We start from the raw sequence: 27,979 nt of genomic DNA on the forward strand, positions 1-27,979 counted from the left end.
TGGCGTATGTATACGTTATTTTATTTTAATGTCACAGGGGCACCATACATATATAACAACTTCAAGGGGGATTATGCAAAACATACTTCTACAGACCATAAATTGAATGATTGTGTAATAATGAAACAAGGCGGAGAATGGACAGATGTTCATTGTGGAGTGAAATTTTTTTTAGGAACGGGTTTTGGAGAAAAACATCCGTACATATGCCAGTATAGTTAGTATCGTATGATTTCATTATATAATATCTAATATTCGCTTAAACCATGCCATATAAAGCTTTTGTACATACATGTACATCTTAATCACCTGAAGTTCGAATTTCTTGCAAATAGTTTATTTGGTACAGGTGGTTTCTTAGATTTTCTTTTTTTTTTAAATATAATACCGATAGACATGTATTTAATTGACTTTTCCTAACCATACTAGTATATGATTTAAGTACGTAATTGATTTTTGTTTGTTTGTTTGTTTGTTTGTTTCATTTTACGCCTTTTCTCAACAATATTTCAGTCATATAGGCGGGTAGTTTACTAACCATCGTTCCTGGAGAGTTACACCAGTACTAGACTACCTTCCTCCGCGCTAAACTACTAAAGCATCTCCCGGGGATCGAACCCACGCCAGAGCGTAATTGATTTGGAAATACGATAGAATCGAATCAAAAAAGAACGGAATACGCTTTAAGTAGTCAATTGAAGAAGGTTAAATAATTTGATAAACTTTAATATCAATAATAAGTTTCTGTTTACATCCAAGTCTCTTAATTAACTCATACAAATAAATTTATTTCGTTTTCCCCTAATTGTGTGGCATTTCACCATTCAAAAATTGCGATTCAAGAATTTAATAATTTCCCTTAGGTTTGTTTAGACAATTACCCTAACTAAATAACTGTTTTTGATGAATGTTTTTTTCCGGATATCTTAAAGGAGATTCTTTACACTGCATTTCAGATGTGTCAACTGCATTACCGGATATTGATAAGAATCTTCCAGGCTTTCTTGTCGGCTGACGTCATTTCCGTTCAATACACAATTTTATGTATCTAGATAGACTAGTACTATGTATTATTCTTTACAATTATTGAAGTGTCAATGATTACCTCCCTAATCACGATTTGAAAATCAAAGCACAGAAGGCGCTGAATTTGTTTGGGTCTCAGAATGTCAGAAAGGTGAAGGTTGTGAGATTATAAACCAATTTGTTTTTGTATAGTGACACCAATGCTTTCCAGCGTTTCAATTGTAGTTAATTGGCTTTAAGACTAATTGCAACACTGATATTCAATTCAATGTTTATTTGATTTAAACAATTTGAAAAAAAAAGTTGCCTTCCTGGATTTGAACTCCAGACCCCTCGGTCACGGTGAAGTTATATGTAAAAGGCCTGAAGAAAACCATATTATTCTAAATTAGGGTTTGTAACCCTTATTATTTCGACGCTAACTGTTGTTTAACACAGATGTTAATAATCATGGAGCTTATTATAAGCATGTATATCTATAAAGGATAAAACAATATTAGAAATATTCGACCATTCGGGAATTATTTTGCTTGAAAATTAATGCGCCTGTCATTTGACCATCTTTACGCAGTGATCTCCCCTGAATTTTTTCGTCGTAGTGTACATATAAAGGGAAGTAACCGCTTCAAAAAAGCGGCCTACTTTCGGCTTTTGCAATTAACAGCATCAGACTCTGAAATTTCGCTACCATTACTTGTTTGGTCTGACGACCCAAACAAATAAAAATGAATATATATCTGCATTGTCTATGTAAATTATGGTATTGATTAATTAATGTACTTCGTGGAACAATATCACACTGGCCATAGCTTTCGCAGAAGCGGTGGGTCTATCGCAGCGGCGGTGGAGTATTCGTCGCAGAAGCGGTGGATAAAATATGGCCGTTTGCTGTTGTCGGAAAGTATATGACTGAATTTTGTTTTATGTTTAAATATTTTACTTGAAACAGTGAGACTGGAGCGAGTGGAGCCCACATATGTACTTTTTCAATCATTACACGGACACGTAGCAATTCATTGCAGTTTATGCAAACACTTCTATACAGTTTGATGAGGGGATGCCACTTTTGTCTAATTTTATTTAAAACACATACAAATGTGTGCAAAACGACCCCATAATACAACGGTATCACATCGAATTAATGATACATTCACAAATAAACCATTATTTGGAAAATTGGGAAATTATTATTGCCTGTTTATAAAATAAATGACAAAAAATGTTTTCGTCGCAAACGGCGGTGGATTCGTTTGCAACGCAGTGCGGTGTGCCCGATACCATTTTTGTATATTTTAAGAGTTTAACTTGACGTAAGGCACTTTTCAATTGAGTACAGCCCTTTTCTTACTTTGGCATCTGAGAAACGTGTTTAATTGATGTTTAAAGCGATATTAATTATTATATGTACGCTCGTACAAATGTCCGAGGTCCGCTTTCATTTTCCTTCCATTGAAAATTACTTCAGCCATAAATATCATAGAATAATCCACGTTCAACAATTTATTGCGGGTTATTACTAAGTATCAAGTATTTTTGAGTGTGAATGCACCATTCCAGTTGAAAAGCGCAGGAAAGTAAGAACATATATAGTGCCCTTTATCATATTTGTATTTCCAAGTTCATATTAGGGATCATGCATTTGACAACCCGGACCGTTGAGGAAACGGCGTAAACTAACAGTCATAATATTTGGCCTTGATACACCACCGAAAGGAAATTTAGCAATTTGCAGGGAATTCCACAAATGTGATGAATCCAGCCAAAATATCATTTACATGTTTCACGTGATCACGTGTTATACCTTATAACCAATGCCGATTTATTAATTTTAAAGCGGCATGGCAGGGATATATATATATACATGTTTGCATATATATTATTCATTACGGCATATGAGTTATAAAAACATGAAGTTAACACATATTCATGGCATTTTCGAGAGTATCATATTAGTTATAAAGATTTTGAAAGGCTATACAATATGGCCGTATATAAACGGTTGTTTGAAAATATAATACATAAACATACAATTTCTTATTAAATAAACAGCAGTCGTGTACATGAATATATAGACTTATATAAATACTGCATGTTTGTAACGTAATTTTTCATTGGAAAATCGAGACGTTTATTTAATTATAGATCTTTTTGGTTTATTTGTAACTTTACTTTCTGATTTTTACACACATGTACAAGTATTATAAAAAATTTCGATAGCTATCAATTTCGCGAACAACCGTTTATATACGACCATATAACCTGTTGGATTTATTTATAACAAACTCATAATACATCAAGCATTTTTGTTTGAAAAAAATGAGATGATTTAAAAAATCGACAGGAGCCATGTATTTAAAAAGTACATTGTATGTATATAAACGTCACGATTATCCAATGAAAAGTGACGTAACAAACGTGCAGTATTATAAACACATACCCGCAAAATTAAGGAGGTTCAATATAATTATATATTCTTTAAATTAAGCATGATGCTAGAATATGATAACATTAACATTTAGAGAGAAAAAAAAACTTAGGGGTCACCGATCTCATTTCCTGTAAGTGAATTTGGTTTTCCCCTTAATTGTGGTTATTTCATGGTCATATAACTTAAATGGAAGTCTGAAAAATCTTTTTTCTCCCGCTTGTTATGCTCTTCGCTATATTTGTGTACATTTTCAAAGAAAATCTTAATTCCATAAAATATTTCTATCACCTTTTTTTTAAATTTCATTTCATACTTTAAAATTCTTTAAACATATACCATATTTGAAACCATTTTTTTTCGATAAATGTCACTTAAGCTATTAAACGCGTAGGTCTTTACAAAACAGTAATAGAGAAACATTTTCCTAAAATAACTCTTACGCTGTAAACATAAACTTTATTTAAATTGGTGTTCTCAGTATATAGTAATATAATACACAGTGACATTAAAAACTGAGGTTGTTTTTTGTATTCAAGAAGCATGTTCTGTTTATCTTCACGAGTATCTCTTATGTCTGTATGACAAAAAATGTTGAACCTGGAACTTACGGTCTTTTTAAGTCCGAGGTTGAACGTGGATTATTCTATGATAATTATGGCTGAAGTAATTTTCAATGGAAGGAAAATGAAAGAGGACCTCGGACATATATTTGTACGAGCGTATATATAATATAATAATTAATATCGTTTTAAACATCTAATAAACACGTTTCTCAGATGTCAAAGTAAGAAAAGGGCCATACTCAATTGAAAAGTGCCTTACGTCAAGTCAAACTCTTAAAATATACAAAAATGGTATCGGACCCACCGCACTGCGTTGCAATCGAATCCACCGCCGTCTGCGACGAAAACATTTTTTGTCATTTATTTTATAAACAGGCAATAATAATTTCCCAATTTTCCAAATTATGGTTTATTTGTGAAAGTATCATTAATTCGATGTGATGCCAATGTATTATGGGGTCGTTTTGCACACATTTGTATGTGTTTTAAACAAAATTAGGCAAAAGTGGCGTCCCCACATCAAACTGTACAGAAGTGTTTGCATAAACTGCAGTGAATTGCACCGTGTCCGTGTAATAGGTTGAAAGAGTACATATGTGGGCTCCAGTCTCACTGAGTGTTTCAAGTAAAACATTAAAACATAAAACCAAATTCAGTCATATACTTACCGACAACAGCAAACGGCCATTTTTTATCCACCGCTTCTGCGACGAATACTCCACCGCCGCTGTGATAGACCCACCGCTTCTGCGAAAGCTATGGCCAGTGTGAATATAATTATGACATTTTCTAAGTTTTAATTCGTGACATATATACATGTATATGACCGTTGAGCTGTTCTGTTTAAGATTAATAAATTTCTTGTATATGAAAATTTTGCAATTATTGCCCCGAATTTAATAACAATTCCTTCTATTTTTGTAGCTTCCGAAAGACATCATACTATTTAGATCTGTTAGTTCTACATTTAAAGGTGGATGATTTGGTGTATTGCGCGTTGCATTTTCGATAGCGACAACGCAACCTATATTGTTATCGCCTTTTCGTCTTGTCGCTAGCGACAAAGCGCCAAATGGCGCGCTGTCGTCTTGTCGTCCTGTCTCTAGCGAAGCACGCCAAACGGCGCGTTGTCGTGCGGCGTGTTGTCGCCCTGTCGCTTGGCCAATAATTCGATTTGAACCGAACGACAATGTGACATCGCGACAACACGCCGCACGACGACAACGCGCCGTTTGGCGTACATCGTTAGCGACAGGACGACAAGACGAAAGTCCGACATCGCGCCATTTGGCACTTTGACCTGTTGTCGCTAGCGCCAACACAACGCACAAAAGCGTTCCAAATCAGCCACCAAAACATTAAAACAAAGCAATATTTTAGCCAATCTCCCACGCAGTGATCTCCCCTCTCCAGTGTTGCAACTTCACAATAAGCTACAAAAAATCGACATGTCTTGCCTCGCCCATCACCTCGACATATTTTTCGGGCTGAAATGAACCTGTGGCTTGATTATATATGCATCATACGTATTTGATATGTTCATTTATATATCATCTTCGGACAAATGCCAGTATATTGTCAAAAATAAATGTAAAAATCATAAAAAAAACATCCTTTCAGTTTTGAATCGTCACGGGTTACCTCTTTGCTTCTGAATTTTTAACACACAGGTACCCTCTCATTTTTTTTAACACACAGGTACCGTCAAAGCACTGTAGGAGCACATTTGTCTCGGAGCACATTTGTCTTACATAAGACCGATGCGGTCGCATTTGTCCAACATGAGACAAATGGGACCTCAAATGTCTACCCGAAAAAACTAATTTGTGTGACAAATGTGCTCCGGTCAAGTATTTTAAGGGACAAAAAAGCACATTTGTCATATGTGTTTTAAGGGACAAGAAAGCACATTTATCTCATGTCATTTTTTATGAATTATTTGTAACATATTTCCCCACGGCAGAAATTCTTTTTTAGAATCGGGGTTCGCTGTTTTAGCTCATGTCAAGTGCAATCATCAATAGGTTTGCTAATGGTTTCTTTATGAAAACCAAAAGTGAATTTAATTATAATATCTCTAATTCAAGAAATTAATTGGCTTAACCTGAAGGCGTACATTGAAACACACTAAATCCCGTTCACGATGGTACAATGGTGACAGCGCGATGGCACGATGGTACATTGATGAAAACGCGATGGTGCGATTGTGACAACACAATGGTATGAACGTGAAACAACGATTGTACGATGGTGAAACAACGAAGGCTCGATGATGAAACGTGATGGTACTATGGTGAAAGACGATGTTACGATGGTGAAAATACGGTGGAACGATATGACGAAACTGCGATAGCATGATGATGAAAACGCGATATTATTTTCTCTATCGTGTCATCGCATCATCGTGATTTCACCATCGTGCCATCGTGTTTTAATCATCGTCCCATCTCAATTTCACCTTTGTACCATTGTGCATAGCTGTTCAATGAGACAAAAATGTTACTTATGTTCAAACGGAACACCGTAATCGGTTTATATTGAATGATACAATATCGTGACTCGTTTCGCATCTTGCCGAAATCTCGAGTCTCGCTTCGCATCTCGTTCGTCGACGCGAGACAAGAAATAGATTCCAGGTCATATACCGCTAAGTAGTATTCCCTTTATAGTCTACATAAAATCACTTAAAGGCCCATTATGCCTGAGAAATGCTTTTATTTGTATTTCTCAAATGCTTTTTATTTTTTTGTATACATTTATAGCTCCAAAACGTTACTCATTGGCTAATTACCTGAAGCTTTTTTTCATCTGCTGCTTTTTTGCAAATTGTACATTTGAAGTGATTTAGAATTTTGTATGGAAGTCAAAATAATACTTTGTTTACATTTTGCTACTTTTATGACGCATTATTTCACATTTATCGAGAATTTCTTTGGGTTACAAGCATCTAACTTCCTCAGAATTCATTATTTGAATATTAATAAATACCTACTTGCCCTATCTAAAGAAGTAAAAATTTATATTAATTTCTGAAATCTCGTTGTACGGGATACTTCAACATTGCGAGATCTCGTGTTACAATATCGTGCCTGGCTTCGGGTGTCATCGCCCGATTCTGAGTGGCCCGATATTCCATAATTATGGCATTACCCGGATTATTTTAGGAACTCATGCATGTTGTAATTGCTTTTTCAATGGCGGATCTAAAAGCCGCAATTCTTGGAAAATGACGGTTTTTATACATATACATTGTACTTCTGATGAAAACAAAATACGTCTGTAATGGTCTTCTTATTTTCTTCCATAGATCATTTAAAGGCCTCCGTGGCCGAGTGATTTCAAAAAACCACTTGCTCCTAACCGCTGTAGGTTCGACACATACACGGGGCGTCGAACTATTCATGCGAGGATCCCGATCAGGATCCAAATGCGGAATACATATCCGCGAGCGCACGTAATAGCTATCGCGTGCGCACGTAATAGTATCACGTGGCCACGTAAAAGAATCGTGTGGGCACGTAATAAATAAGAAAATTCTATGCCCCCTTAGAATGCCACCGTAGATACAACCTTGTTTTTGCTAAGAATATTTCTAGTGTCATAAATCATTTATAAAACTTTAAGTATTAAAAATAAACGTATCACAATTAATAACGATAAGTATATACTTGCTGCATATGTGCTTAGGTTCTGGATGCTGCACTTGAAGAAATTTTCATTGTGGCATGAAGAATAGGGATATTCTTTAATTTAATATATGACTCCTATGCAGAGACAGGACGTTTTTGACTGACCGGAAGTAACCTAAAAACGGTATTATAAATACAGAAAACACAAAACAATGGCTGGTAGCCGGTAAACAGATGGGCATAATTATTACCTTTTAAGAATTTTATGGAAAAAATGTGAGACAAATGTGCTTCGAGTGTCCTTTCTATTGTGTGTCGAACACATCTGTCTCATTTCTAATTTGTCGCAAATATGAATGTTTACGAACACATCGGTCACACTTCGTGAGACAAATGTTGCTCCGAGACAAATGTGCTCCGAGACAAATGTGCTCCGAGAACAAATGTGGTCCTACAAAGCACGACATGTGCTTTTATTTGCGTGAATCGTTTAAGTACGTAATATTTTTCATTTTTATGTACATATATATATATATATATATATATATATATTATATAATATATATATATATATATAATATATATATATATATATATATATATATATATATATATATATATATATATATATATATATACTATAGTGTAATGATACGGAGTTGTGTTATTCACAAATAAGCTACAAAAATCGACAAATGTGAATAAATAAAATAGAAGAACACAACTGTAAACTTATGATTCTTAATCAGTGGCAAGGATCGCCTGTCTTAAATAAGAACTGCCCTTTCAAGCATTCATGGAATTATACTGCATGTTAATGTCAAGATAAACGAATCAGATTAAACTGATATAATTATCATTAATTTACAGAGTTTGCAGCTGAGAACGCCAATTTTGTACCATATTTTATAACTTTTAATTATCTGGTTAATGTTCATGTTTAATGGCACAACATACAAAAGTGCATATAGAGACTAGTCTTGCAGCTTTTGGGTGAATGGAAGTAGTACTACTATGCCCCTCTTTCATTTTTTTAGCAAAATCAACAGACAATTGCCAGCTTTCTGTGTAGTTTACTAACATAAAATAATTCGATCCACTCAGGATCCGAACCATTGTGAGCTTCTATCAATCAAAATGCAGCAATATAAATATATAGCACTAGTAACGATATTGCACGACATGGATTGCTGCTACCGTATCATCGAATCAAACTCGTTGTCAAATTATGCTAGCGTTTTCCCCGGTTATGACATTGTAATACTGTGTTCTTACCAAGCACAATACCACGATGACCCATGAAGCACCGTAGTTATAGGAAATATTCTATACTTTTCAGATATACTGAGCGTGTGGTGTACATGTTACAGAACTGTGATTTTGGTGTCCTGTTTGACATGTAGTTTCCAAAAGGTTACTCATTTTTGCTTCAGTCTGTTGCTTTTGTCAATCAGTACAGTTATAGTAATTAGTATTTTGTATGGAAGAAAAAACATTACATTGTTACATGTTGCGCCTATTATGACAAATAACCTTTCCCTCACCTCGGACATTAGAAAAAAATAAGATTCGTATTGTGCTGCTTTTTAAATTTCATCAAGTTATACTTCCCTCATGATAGATTTTATATAATGTATTTGCACTTGTTTAATTATTCATTTGTTCATTATTTATTCATTTGTTTATTTGTTTATTTATTTATTTATCTTATTTATTCATTTATTCACTATAGCGAATAATTGCGGTCTGTATTATAAAGTTTTTCCATAACCTCAGATCCCCTTATTAAATTCCATTTTATTTCGTTCCGCCCATTGGTCATTGGAAGCCTAAATCAATCCTACACGGAACTACATTTTCTGTTTTTCGAAAAATACAACTTAAATGAATAACAAGACAAAAACATCAACAACACTTACAATTATCCGTTTAAATCGGCCTTCCGCTCTATCTCGGAATTGCCGTTCGCAATTTATACCGTACACCACAATTTTGAAGTGGAGCGACAGTTTGCCGGGCGTGTAAACGTGTGGACAAAAGCTCAATCCCTAAATTGAAAAGCGTTGCAACGCATTTCACTTAGGCCGAGTATACTCCTTTATCATCTTTTACTATCTTTCTGTTGTTTTGTTTAATTCATTTCTTATTAAAACACATGGTTTAAACATTGTGTTTAAAACGATACCTTATCTTAACATATTTACTGGACCAAGACCATGAAGACACTTCTGTACAATATTCGTTCACTTTTCAGTTTTAACCATTTATGGTAAATAACTGATTTTATAGGAACAGTTGTGCTAAATAGTTAGTTCAAAACAGAAACACAACAGTAGACTTGTCAATCAGGTTGTCTGTCCAAAAACTAACTTAAAGTGCCTTAAAGTCGTCATGATCCCATTGTCGTCAGATTTTTGTATTCTCATTTTCTCTCGCTCGCGTTATCTGGAAGTACCAATGGCGGCTTATTTTGAAAGTTGAATATATTTTCTATTTCATTGATCTGTTCTACGTTGTATATGCAAATAACCACTCCTAAAATACGGCCAGAAAAAGCATAGTTGTGTTTGATAGAGAAAGTAAGAGCTGTCGACGATCCAATGTCTTCAGCAGCCACAATGGGCGAATTAAATGTGTAAACACGTGGCCATATGTAAACAGTGGGAAGTAACTCTGTGTCGAATAGGACATATTTTTTTGGTTTTGTATCTTAGCTTCCCTACTAAGAAAACACTACCTAGTCTATTAAAAGTAACCTTTAAATTTAATGACCACTTTAAGTACCAGTTGACGAGATTTGGGCATACCTTTTGAAAACTGCCCTCACAACTTAAAGTTATTAATAATTGTTGATAAAGCATATAAAGTATGTTGAAAATAACATGTGAATTTATTAGGTTCTGTTTATGTAAAGCGTAAATATATAAGTTTAAGATCGAATAATATTTTGTATTATTTGTAACGTATAAAAATATTTATTATATACTTATAAATGAAATATTGAGAAATATTGATGAAATGAAATGCGTTTTTTTCATTTTCCGTATTTTCACTGTAAAAATTTTATTTTTCACTGCAGTGAAACATACTTTCCGTATTTTCACTGGTGTCTTGCCGGACTACTTTCTTTTAAATTCTGCCAGTACACAAAATATAAGGGTAAGTCTTTTAACTTTAATGTCAAAAAAGAGAAAATGTTTATAATAAACAGAAAATTCAAGTTTTTTTCTATAAATACATGATTTATTTTCATCTTGTGGCATGAAAATTACCATATTTCACTCGTGGCTACCGCCACTCATGAAATATTTATTTTCATACCACTCGATGAAAATAAATCATGTATTTATAGAAAAAACTTGAATATCCTCTATAAATGTGAATTAATAAAAATCAAACTAAAACTTGAAATATATTTATGCTAACCATTGCTAATCATGGAGCGGTAAGGCTAAATTACAATTGTAATCACATGATTGTTAGATAAGAGGCGCGAGGTTAGTTTGAAGTCAGTTCCTACCAGGTCCGCCATAGCTCAACCCGGTTATAGAGCGCTGAGACTTGTAATCTACATAGTGGATTCGAATTCCCGGGCTGGCCAACCCTAAAATTATAATCAGGTCTTTTCGGAGAGACTTCAAATCGAAGTCGGTCCCGTTTTAGTGGTTTTAAATACTTGGGCACCGGTTAAATAACCAGGGGAAGCTTTCTTGGAATGGGGCTCTTTCTGTATCTTGCCTTGCAACTATCCTCCAAAATATGGACTAATATCTTCTGGAGGACTTCGCCCCTTGGGGCAACCCGGTTGGGCAAGTATAAATAAAACTCAAATACACACGAAGTCCAGTCAACGCCCTGTCGTCATTTTAATTCAAGAGGAAAAAAAAAAAAACATTGCCATGGTACTGTCAGAATGGTGATTGGCCCCGACAAAATTAAACTTAACTAGTAAAAGCAGGACTTATCCCAAATGTTTTTGTTAATGTGCTGGTTGCGCCACCACCACCTTCTTCGTCTAAAGGTAAAAAGAAGAAGCTAGGGAAGGCAAGAGCCTTGACAAGTACAGATGTACAGCAAGAAATTGAAGCAAAGGAAAGAAGAAACAACAGGATATAAAATTAAAGGAAGAAAGAAAACAGCAATGATTAACCAAGAAGATAATAAGAAACGGAATTATTTAGAAAGAAGGGGAAATGAAGAAGAAAAAAGAACTGAACTGAGAGAAAAGAGAAGAAAAACTTAAAATTCAAATGGAAAAAAGACAACTAAAGTTACGTAGGAAAGTTGAAGCCCAGTCCTTATAGACACACAAGACACAATATCAAAAACATTATTTTTGAAAAAATTACACTGATTTTCTTTTCTCTTCAGGTATAATGAAGAAATTTGTCCTAAGAAACATTCAAGTAGTTGGAATGCACCATTACGGTCGCCGGGAGTTAGATCGACTGGGGTCATACATAGTTGATATCGAGGCTAACAACTCATATGATCCAACCGCCGTGGCAGTATATGATGGCCAACGTAAAGTCGGCAATCTGAAGCGAGACAGCGGGAAGGCAATTCACGAGGTTATAACCGCCAACAAGTCTAAATCAAGATACTTAATTAGACCTATTGAAGAACTTATAAGGTGTTGTCAAGACGTGTTGGACCTCAACAAACATGTGCTATTGTTTTTAAAATACTTAAAACAGATATTGAGTGTATAACACAAATGTAAATAAGCACAGCATAATATACGCAATAGTAATGGAATTGTCTTCAAAACGTTCAACTTAAAATGTCAAGGTCATGGGTTACTGAGGCTCTTCCGTTCATGCTGGTTTTTCGTTACATGTAAATTTGTTCTGTAAAAACATTTTTATATTATTTGTGTTCACTATATTTTGCTGGCTGTATAACATTTAAAATATATATAACAACATTTCAATAGTATACGTTTTTTCAAATGTATATATATCAAAACTAGATTACATATCATTGTTAAGCTTTTAAAATTTTCTTTGATATTATTTGTCAAGAGTAATTTGCAATAAATGACATTTTACTGGTTTTAGATTCAATATTTTTTTAGATTTAAACAGTTCTTCATGTTAACAAGATTGTTTTTAAAAACATCAGAAAATTTTGACGACTTTAAGGTCCCCATTGACGACGTTTTGCCTAATGTGTGTTGACGACTTAAGGGATTCATAGGCCCTTAAGTCCGTCAGTGAGACACCTGTCTGGTTTCCCGTCTTGTATCATAAATGTTATTTATAACAGCATGCGTTAATTTTATATCAAAATGGCCAAAAAGATTCAAGTTTGATTTTTGATGACACAAGGGGAACCAGTTGCCATTAATATATTTCGTTGTGGCGGCGCGTAAAGTATTCAAAGTTGACGAGTATAGGGCACTTTACGTTAGTATTTTATGAGGCGAACTGATAAAATCCACCAATCAAGAATATTACACGTTTGCATTTTAAAACGTTTCACCGGTTAATTATGACGTCATTCTTTTCACGTGATGTCACAGGAAGTAAACAGAGAAATTTCATCGCATGTGACTGTAAGTACTGTATTTCTTAAGTTTTGTGTATTTTCATTGTTAAACAATGCGATTTTTTTACCATAAATAAGAGAAGATACATAATAAAAGAGAAGACAGTCTTCCCCCAATTAAAAACGGGGGTTTATTTAATTTTTAAATGCAAAAAAGATTGGACAAATACCCTTTTCCCTTTTAAAAAAGTGGAAATTGGGTTTATCTTTTAATTTTAAAAAGGGACCTAGTGAAATTAAGGTATTTAGGTCATTTAAAAAGACAAAGTAAGGAAATGATGTCACAATCATATGCATGACGTTAAGCAGGTTTTACCCTAGTTCTGAATACTACAGACTCAGTATTTCAATCACGTGACATAATAGATTTATAAAATAATAAAAAATGAAAACTGATTTAGAATCTAATTTGATCGATAGCTTAGCTGAAAAACTGCAGTCCAACTTTATACTGTAAATTGTCTGTAAACTGACAAGCACAGAGAAGGGAAAACAATACTGTTTAACAGCTCAAAACGTCTTCATTAAAATAAGGAACATTTATCAAGAACTTCTAGGCCTACCAATAATTTCAAAAATAGAACTCACTTGAACCTATGAATGACCCTATTAAATTTACATGTTACAAACAGGAATTTTCTAAAGCGCCATTTCAAAAATAATCGAACAAAACGTTGTTATATCACGTCCTTAATCACGCACGAGACGTCACCTGACGAAATTGACGTAATTATATTGTTGCGTCATCATGTTTGACGTTCCTAACAGTTACAACGTCTATGTGCACAACCCTTTTATTTTTGACTCCAAAGTAAACGTATTCACTACGAAAAGTGCTCAATAGGATGTAGGCGCCGTTTTCGACATAAAATCGTCGGCATGTCAGGACGACACCAAGTAATGCCGATCACTTCACTATAGTATGTATGATTTAGTAATATAGGTGTATTTCATATAAATAGATCTGGCGTTTTGATTGCACAAGGGGCAGGTCGTTAAGTGGTTGCACCATTTGTTTCAAGCGAGTGATAATTATGTTAAGTGTTTGCAAACTTTACAAAATGGCAGACGAGTCTTTGAAAATTCTTAACGCCCGCATGTATTTTCACCAGATGAGTGGGTTTATATGTTATTCTGATTATTTTTAATATGCCCATTCCTTAAGGCAATGTTTATGCCACACTCGGTTTTAGGTTCCAGCTTCCTAGCTTCTAAGTGGAAGAAGTTATTGAAAAATCAAATATAAACTGGTCTTGTACATATTTTTTCAACAAATGTTATGTATATTAATCACAGATATTTCCTTGACATTTTTTTTTATTCAACTATATTATTTTAATTGCCCTGCCCCGCCCCTACCCCTACCCTATCCGATATATAGTTTGCGAGAAGAGAAACAAACTTATGGTTGACCTAAGCATGTAATTGTCACTTCTCGTACCATTAAATGATAACATATAACCCTAAATAAATATAACACGATTTCTTATTAATTTTGAATAATAAAGACAACTCCAGTAGATTTTTTTATATTATATAATTATATCTCATTGACTTATCAACATATTTTTAATGTTACTGTAGTATAAACAATAAATGTCTTATTTTCAGTTTTCTGATTTCGCTCTAAATGTTACAATACATGATTTTTCATGTTGATATTTTGCCTCCTGAAATGTGTACATGTAGGAGAAACTGACGGCTTCAGTCGTCAGCCTGGATAACTCGTACCACGATGTCATCAAGTTTGTTGTTTGAACTTTTCAAAATTTCAGTATCGAACCGTGATGTACAATTTGTGTACTTTATTTTTCAGATAAACAGCGGCTAATACTGATCAAATGCCGTACGTATTTTATTTATTTGTTTATTTGTTTGTTTATTTGATTGATTGATTGATTGTTTGTTTGTTGTTTGTTTGTTTGGCTGTCTGTTTATTTATTTATTTATTTTTTAATTTATTTATTCGCGTCCGTCCGTTCGTTCGTTCATTCAATCATTCATTCATTCATTCATTCATTCATTCATTTATTTATTTATTTATTTATTCATTCATTTTTTTAACATCTACGACAATTAAGGTTTGGCTTACTGCACGTGCTAGTATTAATTTGAATATCTTAAAGCTATATAAATAATTCCATTTTTATTAAACCTTTTTATTATATAATTTGTTGCATAATGTAAGAATAGAAAATTTATATTATTATTTTCCGTTTCAACAGAAGACATAACTTGCATATCAATAGTGATCACTATAAAAACTCATTTTTAGTCTGTCACTAAATTTCCACGTGAACATAACAGAATTTTATAGAAACATCGAAAATTGGAAAGATTTTACTTTTTCCCGTGGTCATAATACATGAATTTAGATTTTTTTCTGGTTTTATGCCTTTCTTGATGTAAATGTAACAGAAGAAGCAATGCAAGAAAAAATGACATCGTCAAATGAGATCATAATTTAAACACCAACAACATTTAGTGTTTGAAATTATTTTTTGTCCAATAGGATTGCAGTATTTCAAATGAATCGTAACATATTTACTTTGGTAAGTCGGCAAACGGCTGTTTATAAAAATAATTCCAAACACTAAGTAGGTTAAAGTTTATTAGTACGTATTTACTGTAAATACGTAAATACGAACTAATATACTTTAACCTATAATTGTTGTTCACGACTGTTTATTCCTATTTTATCTTAGTAAATATTTACAATATTAACTCAATGGGTAGAGCGTCGGATTGCAACTCGGGAGATTCGCGGGTTCGATTCCCGGACGACCCAGGTCACTTCCGTTGTGAATGATCATAAACTCTTTTCGACGGTCATTTTCACTGTGTACCTCTGCTTTATCATGTATGAAATTTCAGTTCCTTGCAAAAATGGAGGCAACTAATAGTAAAACTAACTGCTTGACAGCCTGCCCAGAAACGATTCGGTGACTGAATTGTGCTCTGGTAAATTCAATTTGGCTTACTCCCGTGATCCTGAGTGAAAACTACTAACACCACCACCAGAAAATACTTATATACGATATAAGGACGTAAATGCAAGTTAGTTAAAGATGACCCCATAATCAAACTTCCTGAACATCTTTTTTTCCCCCAGGTTTCCAGTGAACCTCATCAGCTCGTGGGCTGTATGGAGCAAACTTGCGGGCAATGATGATGACGATTGGGTGGACAGATTGAACCATATTTACACCGTCGTCATCTTGGTTATATTTGCCTTGTTCGTCGGCGGCGAGTCGTACATCGGAGAACCAATAGCATGCTGGCATCCGGCACAAACAACGAGTAAGCAGTTTTCTACAGTTAGGAGGTTTTTTGTTTTGTTTGTTTGTTTGTTTTATTTATCGTTTTTTTGGGGGGAGTGTAAAAAAACGTACAAGAAAAACAGCAAGTAAAAAGCAGTCTTCCTGTCATACTATACAACAGTCTGTCGGTTGACGAGGGGTTTCGGGTTCGTGTCCCGGTCAGATTGCATATTTTCTCTCACCCCGTGACAATTGGAAAAAAGATGGAATCTCAGAATTTGCTGAAATCTAAATGGTCGTATATAGAATGTAAAATGTACGTAGATTTTTTGTGACATTGAAAAATCGAATTTTCAGTATCTTAAATGTTCGTCTATATTATATGGTAGCTGATTTGGAACGCTTTTGTGCTTCGTGTTGTCGCTAGCGAAAGTAGACAAAGTGCCAAATGGCGCGTTGTCGAACATTCGTCTTGTCGTCCTGTCGCTAATGATGCACGCCAAAGGGTGCGTTGTCGAACGGCGTGTTGTCGAGATGTCAGATTGTCGCTCGGCTCAAATCGAAGGATTGGCTTATAAGCCAAGCAACAGGGCGAAATTGTGACAACGCGCCGCACGACAACGCGCCGTTTGGTGTGCTTCGCTAGCGACAAGACGACAAGACGTAAATGCGATAACGATATAGGTTGTGTTGTCGCTATTGACAACGCAATGCGCAATGTGTACCAAATCAGCCACCATAATATTATGCATCATTCCATACATAAAAATTTGACTTAGTAAAAGTTGACTATTTCTGAAATTTTAAATGTATTTCCATTAGTGTTGCATGTACTTTGTAGAAATAGAATTTTCTTGAAATAGTAAACTATATTGTGTAAAGTGTGCAGTAAATCATGTCTTTATGAAAATTGGTGGTATCTCCAGAATTAAATGTTATTTTGGTTTGTATAATTTGCATAATTATTAAATCGCAAAAATAAATTCAAAGTGAAATTTACGCCAAAAGTAAAAAAAAATAGCATTTGATATTTTGCAACCGAAAGCACTTCCTATTACCACAAACATAGCGGTATGTCATATGTGTTACAGCTGTTAAGTATCAAAGAAGATCAACATTAATAATTGTTCACAAGTTCTTAAATATATTCATACAAGTACATTGAATTCGTATATGTATGTATAAGTTAAAGAAATTCACTGAATTCCTACCATAAAGGGTATGGTTTTCTTATATATAAAACTAGTGTATGTATATCAAAGCATTCAATGTTTCTGCGGTTGTACGTGCCCCTTTAGTTAAAGAAGGTAAGATGGCTGACATTCAAATCACTGGAAAGTATCCCTTACGCCGCTTAATATCTTATGAGCCGTGTCACGACAAAACCCAACATAATGGGTTTACGACCAGCATGGATTCAGACCAGCCTGCGCATCCGCGCAGTCTGCGTCCATGCTGTTCGCTTACCATCTCTATTACAAGCAGAGAAACTGATAGCGAACAGCATGGATCCTGATCAGACTGCGCGGATGCGCAGGCTGGTCTGGATCCATGCTGGTCGCAAACCCACTATGTTGGTTTTGTCATGACACGGCTCATATTTTCAAGCTGCATTCTCCGTTAAATGTCAAAGTAATTCGGTCTATATATTTGTCATAATATATCTTTAAAATACGTTATCTATAATATCTACATTTTGTACATAAGCAAAGAAGGCAAATTGAAACTAGTGAACAGAATTTTCATAAACCTTTCATGAGAATCATAATTTAGATTACTATGAAAAAAGGGAAGTCACGGTCCTAATTTTTTATTTTTCTGCCTCTTAAAGCGAGTTTTTGCTTGTTTTTATAATGTTTTAGACCATTTTCATGAGCAGATAACTCAAAAACTGTAGCATGTTTTTACTAGCATTTCTGACATTGTGCAAACTTGCGTGAGCAGCAGCCACCACTAGGCTAAGAGTTAAAACCTGCTTTATGTAAGAAGTAAGGTAACGTGGGAACTTTTCAGCTATTTTGTTGGTTGTTGATGGTTCTATTCAGAAGGTACCTGTTATAATGCAGTGACTGCCATCACTAGTACCTTGTTCTCAAAACATAAGTGGCGACAAAAGTTTACATGACCCATATTCAGTCGTCATTTTGACTGGGAATATTAGCGGCGCTTTTGCTTACATGAGGTAAATACGAAAAACCGGTAGGGCCATTTCAACTTCGTGAATTCCCGATTTCATCTTCATGAATTTACAATCTTACCTTCGTGAAATCACGTTTTCAACATGGAATTCAAGAATTCATGATTTCAGCTTCATGAATTATCGATTTTAACTTGACGAATACACGATTTCAATTTCATGAATTCACTATTTCAACTTCACGAATCCACGATTTCAGTTTAATGAAGTTGAAATCGTGAATTCGTGAAGTTGAAATCGTGAATTCATGAAGTTGAAATCGCGAATTCATGAAGTTGAAATCGTGAATTCATTTAGAAGAAATCGAGAATTCATGAAGTTGAAATGTCCCCACTTGTCTTTCGTAGGTAAATGATACTTATATAGTACTTCTATTTTAGTGCACCAAGCTAAATACGTCAACAGTTATTGCTGGATCCAGAACACGTACTTTGTTCCCATGGGTGAGCCAATACCACCTGGTCACAGGAAGCACGTGGATCTAGAAATTACCTACTACCAATATGTCCCACTGATATTGCTGTTTATGGCGTTCCTGTTCAAGGTATTTTATTCTCTTTTTGTCTTTTTACTATTTTATAAATTATACTGTTTTAGATGTTTTATTCTTTGCTACTTATGTTCTTTTTTTCCTTTTTGAATTTTACCAAAAATGCAAGAACACCAGAATTTATTTAAATTTAGTGAGAGAGTCTTGCAATTATGTATCACAGAGCAATACCATGTGACACAATATATACATTACTGAAATGAGTTGTATTTAGGATCATTATGTGACTTTTTCCAGTTGTCAAGTAGACATTAACCTGGGTTGCTGACAGCCATAACTTAATTCTTTGTGCCGAAGTTATCAAAACTGGCAAATTGACGAAAGAGCGGTAGGCCAATTTTTATTTCATCTTCATGAATTCACAATTTCAACTTCGTGCATTCCTGTTTTAAACATACGGTATTCACGAATTCACGATTTCAGCTTCATGAAATCGTGAATTCATGAATGTGAAATCGTGAATTCATGAAGATGAAATCCTGAATTCATGAAGTTGAAATCGTAAATTCGTGGAGATGAAATTGAGATATCATGAAGTTGAAATGTCCCCACCGGTCTGTCGTAAAATTACGACTGACTGACTTAATTTTTCCAACATTACTTTTTATTGGAGCGCAATGACATTAAGTGTGATTACGCTATGTTTGTACATGACAATATTTATCCACCACATGGCATATCGTTTTCACTGGGAACATATTTGTGATTAAATGTTTATTATTTTAGTTGCCGTGCTTGATATGGCGAAGTTTTTCCGGCTATTCCGGTATAAACCTTTCAAAGATCGTTCAGATGACCGCCTCTGCACATTACATCGAGGACAGTAAACGGGAGGAGAAAATTAATGAGATCTCGAGGGTTGTGGACCGTTGGCTAGAGGCAAACCGGCAGTACCACTGGAACATTTTGGTCAGACTCCGGCAGAAAGTGTCACGTATTTGCTTCTTCATGAATAGAAGAGAAGGGACCTATCTCACGGGTAATTTCCTTTTCTTATAAAGATATACATAATTCGATAAATATCGGCAAACATTGGTGAACGTCGGCAAAACAGGCCATTATTTATTTCATTACTTCGTAATTGCCTGTCATTGACATGCGCGGATCTAAATGAGGGGTTCATAATCAACTCTTGGAGTTGGCTATTATGAGAAACCCCTCTGCGGTTTATCAACTTCCTTTTTTAACGATAATCACTAAAAAAAGTCGTCAAAATCAATTATATTTTGCTCGTGACTTCTCTGGAAAAACTAGTTAAATGTCAACCCCTTTCCATTGACCATTGTCGAAGTTTGAGAACCCCTCTGGTTAGAAAAATCCTATGTCCGTGCCTGCTTGATAACTATATGAGCCGCGCCATGACAAAACAAACATAGTGCTTTTGCGACCAGCATGGATCCAGACCAGCCTGCGCATCCGCTTAATCCAATCAGGATCTATGATGTTCGCTTACAAACCCTATTACAAGTAGAGAAACTGATAGCGAACATCATGGATCCATTACATTGGTTTTGTCTTGGCACAGCTCACATGATATTTGGATTTTTACATTAACATGGTCTAATGCCAGTTGTTTAAGATAATGATTACAAGTGACCTATGACCTGTCTGGACTCTATATATTTTGAAGTTCATTGATAAAGATATATATCCCCTAATTTTATAACTCTCTCTCTACGTGATAGGTTTGTACCTGTTCGTGAAGTTGTTGTTTGCAGTGAACGTCATAGGCCAGTTCTTCATTCTGGATACATTCCTAGACGGGTTCTTCAGTCTATGGGGTATAGAGGCTATGTACAGTCTAGCGCATGAATACAACGTGAAAGAGTCCCGGAGGTTTCCCAGGGTTACCATGTGTGACTATGAAGTTCGAGAGCTGCAAAATGTCCTGGTATGGAAAATTCTTTATTTTCCCATCTTTTCACACAGCACATTCTAAGTCTTGCTATCAAATTTGCTTATAGAGTTTGAAGTCATTTTGCTTTCACCTGGCCGCTTTTGAATATAAAATATATCGTATTTCCTTTTGAACGAACATTCGAACAGTGTGTACTACCTTAAACCTTATTAAACTATATCATGTTACCATTTACAGCCGAGGAGTCCAGTGTGTACTACCTTAAACCTTAAACCTTATTAAAATATATCATGTTACCATTTACAGTTGAGGAAAGTCCAGCTTTACTTAAATATATCAGGTCACCATTTTCAGCCGATGACTGTCCAGTATGTTTTACCTTTAACCTTATTAAACTATATAATAATATAACCATTTACAGCCGAGGACAGTCCAGTGTGTGCTGCCTATAAACCTGTTCAATGAGAAGATATTTCTGTTTCTATGGTTCTGGTTTATACTGGTATCAGTGATCTCGTGTTCTAACATCATCTTCTGGTTCTGGAGAACATTCTTTCAAAGAAACCGGACATCTTTTGTTAAAAAGTACCTGACCGTCAGTTCTAGGTAAGATTCGAACACTGCTACATGAACTCCAGACTTATTGTCATGTTAATTGAATAAAAATGCTTACATGTTAAACAGTTTTTAAAATTTGAAAAAACATACCAATGTCCATGACATAAACTCAATATAATTTGTTTATTGTCCCCCGCCTTGTCGAAGAAAAAAGGAGGATATAGAAATAGGTCCGTCCGTCTGTCCGTCCGTCCGAGCAAATATTTTAGGTTTAGGGGCTATATAACAGTAAAGAGAACAAAAGAGAACAATAGGTTCATTCCGTGATCAAAGGGTTTAGGGGCTAGTAGCCCTTAAGATAACAAGGAAAATAACAAAGAAAATAGCCCCTAAAGCCAAAATGTTGGAACGTCCGTCTGTCACACTTTCGTGTCCGGTCCATAACTTTGTCATTTATGAAAGGAATTTGAAATAACTTAGCACAAATGTTTATTATAATAAGACGATGTGTCATGCGCAACAACCAGACACCTACCTTCAGGGTCAATGTCGCACTTGCTCATTCAAGGTCAACATTGTCTATTTGAGGGTATATGTCGTGTCCGTTCCATAACTTTCTTACCTATGAAGGGATTTTGTAAATACTTGCCATAATTGTTCACAATAATCAGACAACGTGTCATGCGCAAAAACCGGACACCTACCTTCAAGGTCAAGGTCACACTTGGAGGTCAAATATTAACATAGTCTGTTACAGGGTATATTTCGTGTCCGGTCCATAACTTTGTCATTTATCAAAGGAATTTGAAATAACTTGGCACAAATGTTTTTTATAATAAGACAATGTGTCATGCGCAACAACCAGACCCCTACCTCCAGGGTCAAGGTCGCACTTGCTCATTCAAGGTCAACATTGTCTATTTGAGGGTATATGTCGTGTCCGGTCCATAACTTTCTTATCTATGAAGGAATTTTGTAAATACTTGCCACAATTGTTCACAATAATCAGACGATGTGTCATGCGCAAAAAACCGGTCACCTACCTCCAAGGTCAAGGTCACACTTGGAGGTCAAATACTTACAGAGTCTGTTACAGGGTATGTTTTGTGTCCGGTCCATAACTTTTTTTATAGATCAAAGGATTTTGAAAATAGTCACTATAATAAGACGATGTGTCATGCGTAACACCTGCATTCCTACCTCCAAGGTCAAGGTCACACTTAGAGGTCAAAAATTAACATAGTCTGTTATAGGGTATATTTTGTGTCAGATCTAGAACTTCTTCATAGTTCAAGGGATTTTGAAATAACTTGGCACAAATAGTCACAATAATAAGACGATATGTCAAGTACAACACCTGCACCCCTACCTCCAAGGTCAAGGTCACACTTAGAGGTCAAAGGTTAACAGAGTCTGTTATTTGGTATATTTTGTGTCCCGTCCATTACTTCTTCATAGATTAAGGGATTTTGAAATAACTTGGCACAAATAGTCTCAATAATAAGACATTATGTCATGCACAACACCTGCTCCCCTACCTCCAAGGTCAAGGTCACACTAAGAGGTCAAAGCTTAACATGATAGATTTTTAAATTCTGTGTTTCATTTAATTTTTTTAACAAATTTATTGTTGCATTTGCAGATCTAGCATTGATCATAATTTTGGACTGAATGTCCCGAGATCCATACCTCAATCTTTTGAAATAGCACAATTTTATGCTTCATATAAAACTTCCCGAGGCGGGGGACGTTGGTAACTCTGTTACAAATTCTTGTTTTAACACTGTCTGTATTGTTGAAAATAAAACAATTTATACTTGTTAGGGAGCACGCTTTTATTAATCGTGTACTAAATATTGAAAAGGTTTGGAACAAAATGGAAACTAGTAACGATAACCAACTGTCATTTAAAATTTTAAAAAAAATAAGGTTTTCTTTTGCAGGATCCACACGGCATCCGATAAAAAACTTTGTAAAAAGTTTGCTACGTACCTACGTGACGACGGTATATTTCTCATCCGAATGATTCAGAAGAATTCCAATGACATGCTCGTCACTGATATGATAACGAGGCTCTGGGAAATCTACCTCGAGAAGCCAGTCGTAAAGAAGATGATGATGACGTCAAATGGTGCAGACACCGGAAATAACAACCGACCACGTGTTTCGGCACCACCAGCAAAGGAAAACTACATTTAATGACGAAAACTGTCGATTTATATAATTTCTTGTGTGTTTTTTTTGTAAGAAAACAAACGACAAAGAATATCATATGAAATTTCGAAACCTTTTTAAGCAGATTTGATGATATTTTTTATTTACACAGGACTTTATGTTTATAACTTGTATCCATGATTCTAAACGAACTTTTTTGACAAATTTACTTTTAATGCCTGTTGTAAATTGCAATTTGACGAACATTACGTTGTTATTATTACAAAGTCTAGCTAAGAATGAACTTAACTTTAATTTAACTTTAAATGTTGATTTTTTATTTGTTTACTATGAAATCGAAATTAAGATTACAGGTGTTTATGAATTTGACCGGTAATTTGATGATAAATTTAGCGTGACGTGTAGTTTTATGTACTTTTTCATTTCATTTACTTTTTCTAAATTTAATTTTCTGTATATTTTAATTGTGAGAAATGCGCTGTTTTAATGTCACTTGTACTTAAAATGAAATTCCAGAATTTATAGTTTTGTTCATTTGAATTCATGTCAATTAACATGTATATGATTAAAGTTGGGTGAAATTATCTACTAGCAAAGTGGAATATTTACGGTGTTTCGATCTTTTTCATAGAATGTTCAGGTTTAATTTTGATAGTTATAAAATGTTAAAAAACAAATTAAAACATGAATTTATTACCTTGATATTATTGAATGTGCTATATTTACAGCATTTGTATGTATTGGTCTTTGGAAAGGCTTATAAGTACTGAATGTACATGTGTTTTTCTTTTTTTCTGTATTTTTACTAATTACATTTTTTTCATGTTCAACGAATTATAAAAAAGAACCATTATTGTGTATGTATATACGTTACCTTGTGAACAGATAAACAATTTTAGGAAGTTGCCATTTTTTTTGGTTGTAATTTGATTATTTACATCTTTAATAAATATACTGTTAATTTCATGAACGGTAATTATTGGAGAGGTTTGCACAGGTTTATCTTTCTTGCTGTGTGGAGGAATCCTAAAATTACAGACGGTGTAATTATAAAATCATAAAATTTACGACGGATTGAACAAACAAAATAGCCTTTGCTATAATTAGTGTTGGTGCCATTTTTCCATTTATCTAATGTTAAACAAGAAGTATATTTAAAAAGATACTCGGCCGAAGTAAAACTGGTTAACTTGCATAATCATGTTATAACGCACCCACCACATTAATTGTTCGAAAGTTCATTTTAGAACTATCCTTTATGTTTTATTTGATAAAAGCAATAACTATCCTTTACATTTGTTTAGAACTATCTTTTACATTTTATCATAGAAAAGCTAATGAGATTCCAGGATTTCAGTTGACCAATTGAAATTCTTCTTAGACTTGCATTCAATTCTTCCCTCCAAATTGTACAGGTAGTCAAACTGATTTTAGACGGCCTTCGGCCGGAAAACAGCCCTTATGGTGGTTTGAAGGATTTCTATGCGTTAAATCGTGTTCAATTAGAGAGCTTAAAATACGGTGTCTGTCTGATATTATAAGCATCGTGAAATCGGATTTAGAATACCGACAACAATATCTGTCATACGTTTGAAATGACATCTTTGAAACGCAAAATTGCTTTTGTTATTAAGATTTATTATAGATGTCGGACATGAAACGCAAACCAGTACATATAAAGTTTTTAAAATGTCGATTTACCGCTTATAGTGAATTTGAATAAGGAGTAAAAGTTTATTTTGGAGAACAGAATGTATTCTTCAAGTTTTAGCAAGAATCAAACATATAGTTTGTGTACTTCCATTCCTAACATTGGCCCTATCACCGAGGTTTGACTATAGGATGTAGGATGGTTGATTTCATGCATCTATTATTTCATCACGGGACTTGGACAGAATTCCCGACATGTGATCTCCTTCATGCCTCATCAAATGAACTAAAAGCCTGGAGTGTAAACTATTATATAAATAATAAAAACTATTGCGCATAATAAAACCTGTTACTTATAATAAAACTTTTGCGTAAAATAAAAATTATTGCGCATATTAAAACCTTTTCAGTGCGCAAACGTATAATACCTTGCAACAAAGCTTAACGAAAAAAAGGAAAGAAAAAACATTTGAGCCGCACAGTCTGATCAGGATCCATGCTGTTCGCTTACAAACCCTATTTATAACAAGACGAGAAACTGATAGCGAACAGCATGGATCCTGATCAGACTGCGCGGATGCGCAGGCTGGTCTGGATCCATGCTGGTCGCAAACCCATTATGTTGGTTTTGTCATGACACGGCTCAAATTTTCAACTACCAACTGTAATAACCAAACCATCTGTAACATTATCGATTAGCAATGTTTAATATGAAATACATTAAAATGGTCAGGAGTTCGAAGTTCATTGAATATTTAAACTTTTGATACTTTCATTGAACTTTATGAAACATATGTGTCTATTTAATTATTACCAGAAAAAAAAATTATATGATACCGTCAAGTAACGTTCATTTAAATGATAGTTTCTGATAATCATAGCGGTACAACAATGTTCAAATTGCTTGGGAATCTAGGCCTTACATTTATGTTCTTAGTGGTGACTTTGCTTGGATCTTCGGTAACATGTAAGTTGTTTTTTATTTTATTGAATATTTTTAACTCGTTTTAGTAATACGATTCCATATGCCGCTTTAAATGAAATTCGTTTATAAATAATTGTATTTTATTTAAGCCGTGAATATAATAATTATGTTGAGTTACTGGTTATAGTCTTTATAGCTTGATATACACTGAGAATAGTTTTCTTGAAGTAATTCTATTGTACAATATAATTCCCTTGCGGTAATATTTCTTTTTTTTTTTTACTGCTTCGTAGATTTTTTTTAAGATAACTTTATGTCCCTCGTCATGGGTATGTGGGGGTCGAGGGCATCCCCCTCCATACCTTACAAAGATTTTATTTATCATATATATATATACACATGTATCAAATATTTGTTGATTAAGTAACAATTATTGTCATTGAGTATTTATCACAACTTCACATTTCCACAATAATATATACACATGTTCATACACAAAAAAATTAATATACGTACAAATAAAATCACAAGGGAAATAAAAGAAGAGAAAAAAGGAAAGGTAGCTCATACATTGAACAGAGAAAACATTACGTAGTTGTTTCTTATACTCAAACTTTTAACCAAAAAAAGTGATATTTCTTCTTGGTTATATACCAAACTTCTTATTTTTGTGCATTATTATTATTATTATTATCATCATCATCATCATCATCATCATCATTATTATTATTATTATTATTATTATTATTATTATTATTATTATTATTATTTTAACTATAACTTAAAAGACAAATAAATCAAACCGTAGAATCTGATATTTCAGCGGACGTTGACTGCTCGTCACCCATGTGTGTCAGTAAAACTTTTAAAGATGGCTGCGAGGGAGTTCAAACTGACCGCTATCAAACATACAGTCACGAGGGTAGCTGCAACTTTGAAAACAAGGGAGATAATTCTGGAATTTTGTGCTGTCCTATTGTAGAAAAATAATGTAAGTATAAATTTATATCAAGCAGATACTTAGTATCAGACGAAACAAATGCTATGATAAGAATCCCACCCGAAGCAATAAAATGCTAAAATAAAGTTATTTATAATATTATAACAGTATCCATCACTCCAAAGGTCTTCCGATGTCATCTTCGTCATGAAGCTATTTTTATTTTACAGGACGTGATAGACGGCAGCCGAGCTGAGGCAAAACCAGTCTAAACGGCAAATCTTGGAATTACATTAACGCTAACTCTGAATTTATATTACATGTATTGCTTTTCCGACCATATGTTAACGTTTATCTGGACAATACATTATTGTTTATCTTGACATCACATTAACATTTACCTTGACATCACATAAACGTTTTTATTAAATACTTATAAATGAAATATTGAGAAATATTGATGAAATAAAATGCGTATTTTCATTTTCCGTATTTTCACTGTAAAAATTTATTTTTCACTGCAGTGAAACATATTTTCCGTATTTTCACTGGTGTTTTGCCGGACTACTTTCTTTTAAATTCTGCCAGTACACAAAATTTAAGGAAAGTCTTTCAAATTTTATCGCAAAAAAGGGAAAAATGTATATAATAAACAGAAAATTCAAGTTTT

At 34.3% G+C, this 27,979-nt stretch overlaps 1 protein-coding gene across 3 annotated transcripts; it reads left to right on the top strand.

Moving 5' to 3' along the window:
• The first annotated feature begins 13,117 nt into the window (after positions 1-13,117).
• Positions 13,118-24,701, top strand: LOC132745666 (innexin unc-9-like). 3 transcript variants are annotated; one of them, XM_060734618.1, is made up of 8 exons: positions 13,118-13,203; positions 15,013-15,042; positions 16,309-16,496; positions 19,034-19,197; positions 19,930-20,182; positions 20,889-21,094; positions 21,483-21,667; positions 23,563-24,701. In XM_060734618.1, the coding sequence occupies exons 2-8, from the start codon at positions 15,038-15,040 to the stop codon at positions 23,816-23,818; spliced, it is 1,257 nt and encodes a 418-aa protein (XP_060590601.1). In that variant the 5' UTR covers positions 13,118-13,203; positions 15,013-15,037; the 3' UTR covers positions 23,819-24,701. The 3 variants fall into 3 exon arrangements, with proteins under 3 accessions (XP_060590601.1, XP_060590600.1, XP_060590602.1); XM_060734617.1 differs by lacking the exon at positions 13,118-13,203 and adding an exon at positions 13,957-14,116; XM_060734619.1 differs by lacking the exon at positions 13,118-13,203 and adding an exon at positions 13,969-14,139.
• The last annotated feature ends 3,278 nt before the right edge of the window (positions 24,702-27,979 follow it).

The sequence above is a fragment of the Ruditapes philippinarum genome, unplaced genomic scaffold, assembly GCF_026571515.1.
Source record: "Ruditapes philippinarum isolate M1 unplaced genomic scaffold, ASM2657151v2 ctg102_1_1_1_1, whole genome shotgun sequence".
In the NCBI taxonomy this organism is placed as follows: Eukaryota; Metazoa; Mollusca; class Bivalvia; order Venerida; family Veneridae; genus Ruditapes; species Ruditapes philippinarum.

Excerpts from the sequence above, each read along its gene's own strand:
- LOC132745666 (XM_060734618.1), top strand. Across the intron at positions 20,183-20,888 it reads AGAAGGGACCTATCTCACGG|GTTTGTACCTGTTCGTGAAG; the intron begins GTAATTTCCTTT and ends TCTACGTGATAG. Across the intron at positions 21,095-21,482 it reads GAGAGCTGCAAAATGTCCTG|CCGAGGACAGTCCAGTGTGT; the intron begins GTATGGAAAATT and ends AACCATTTACAG.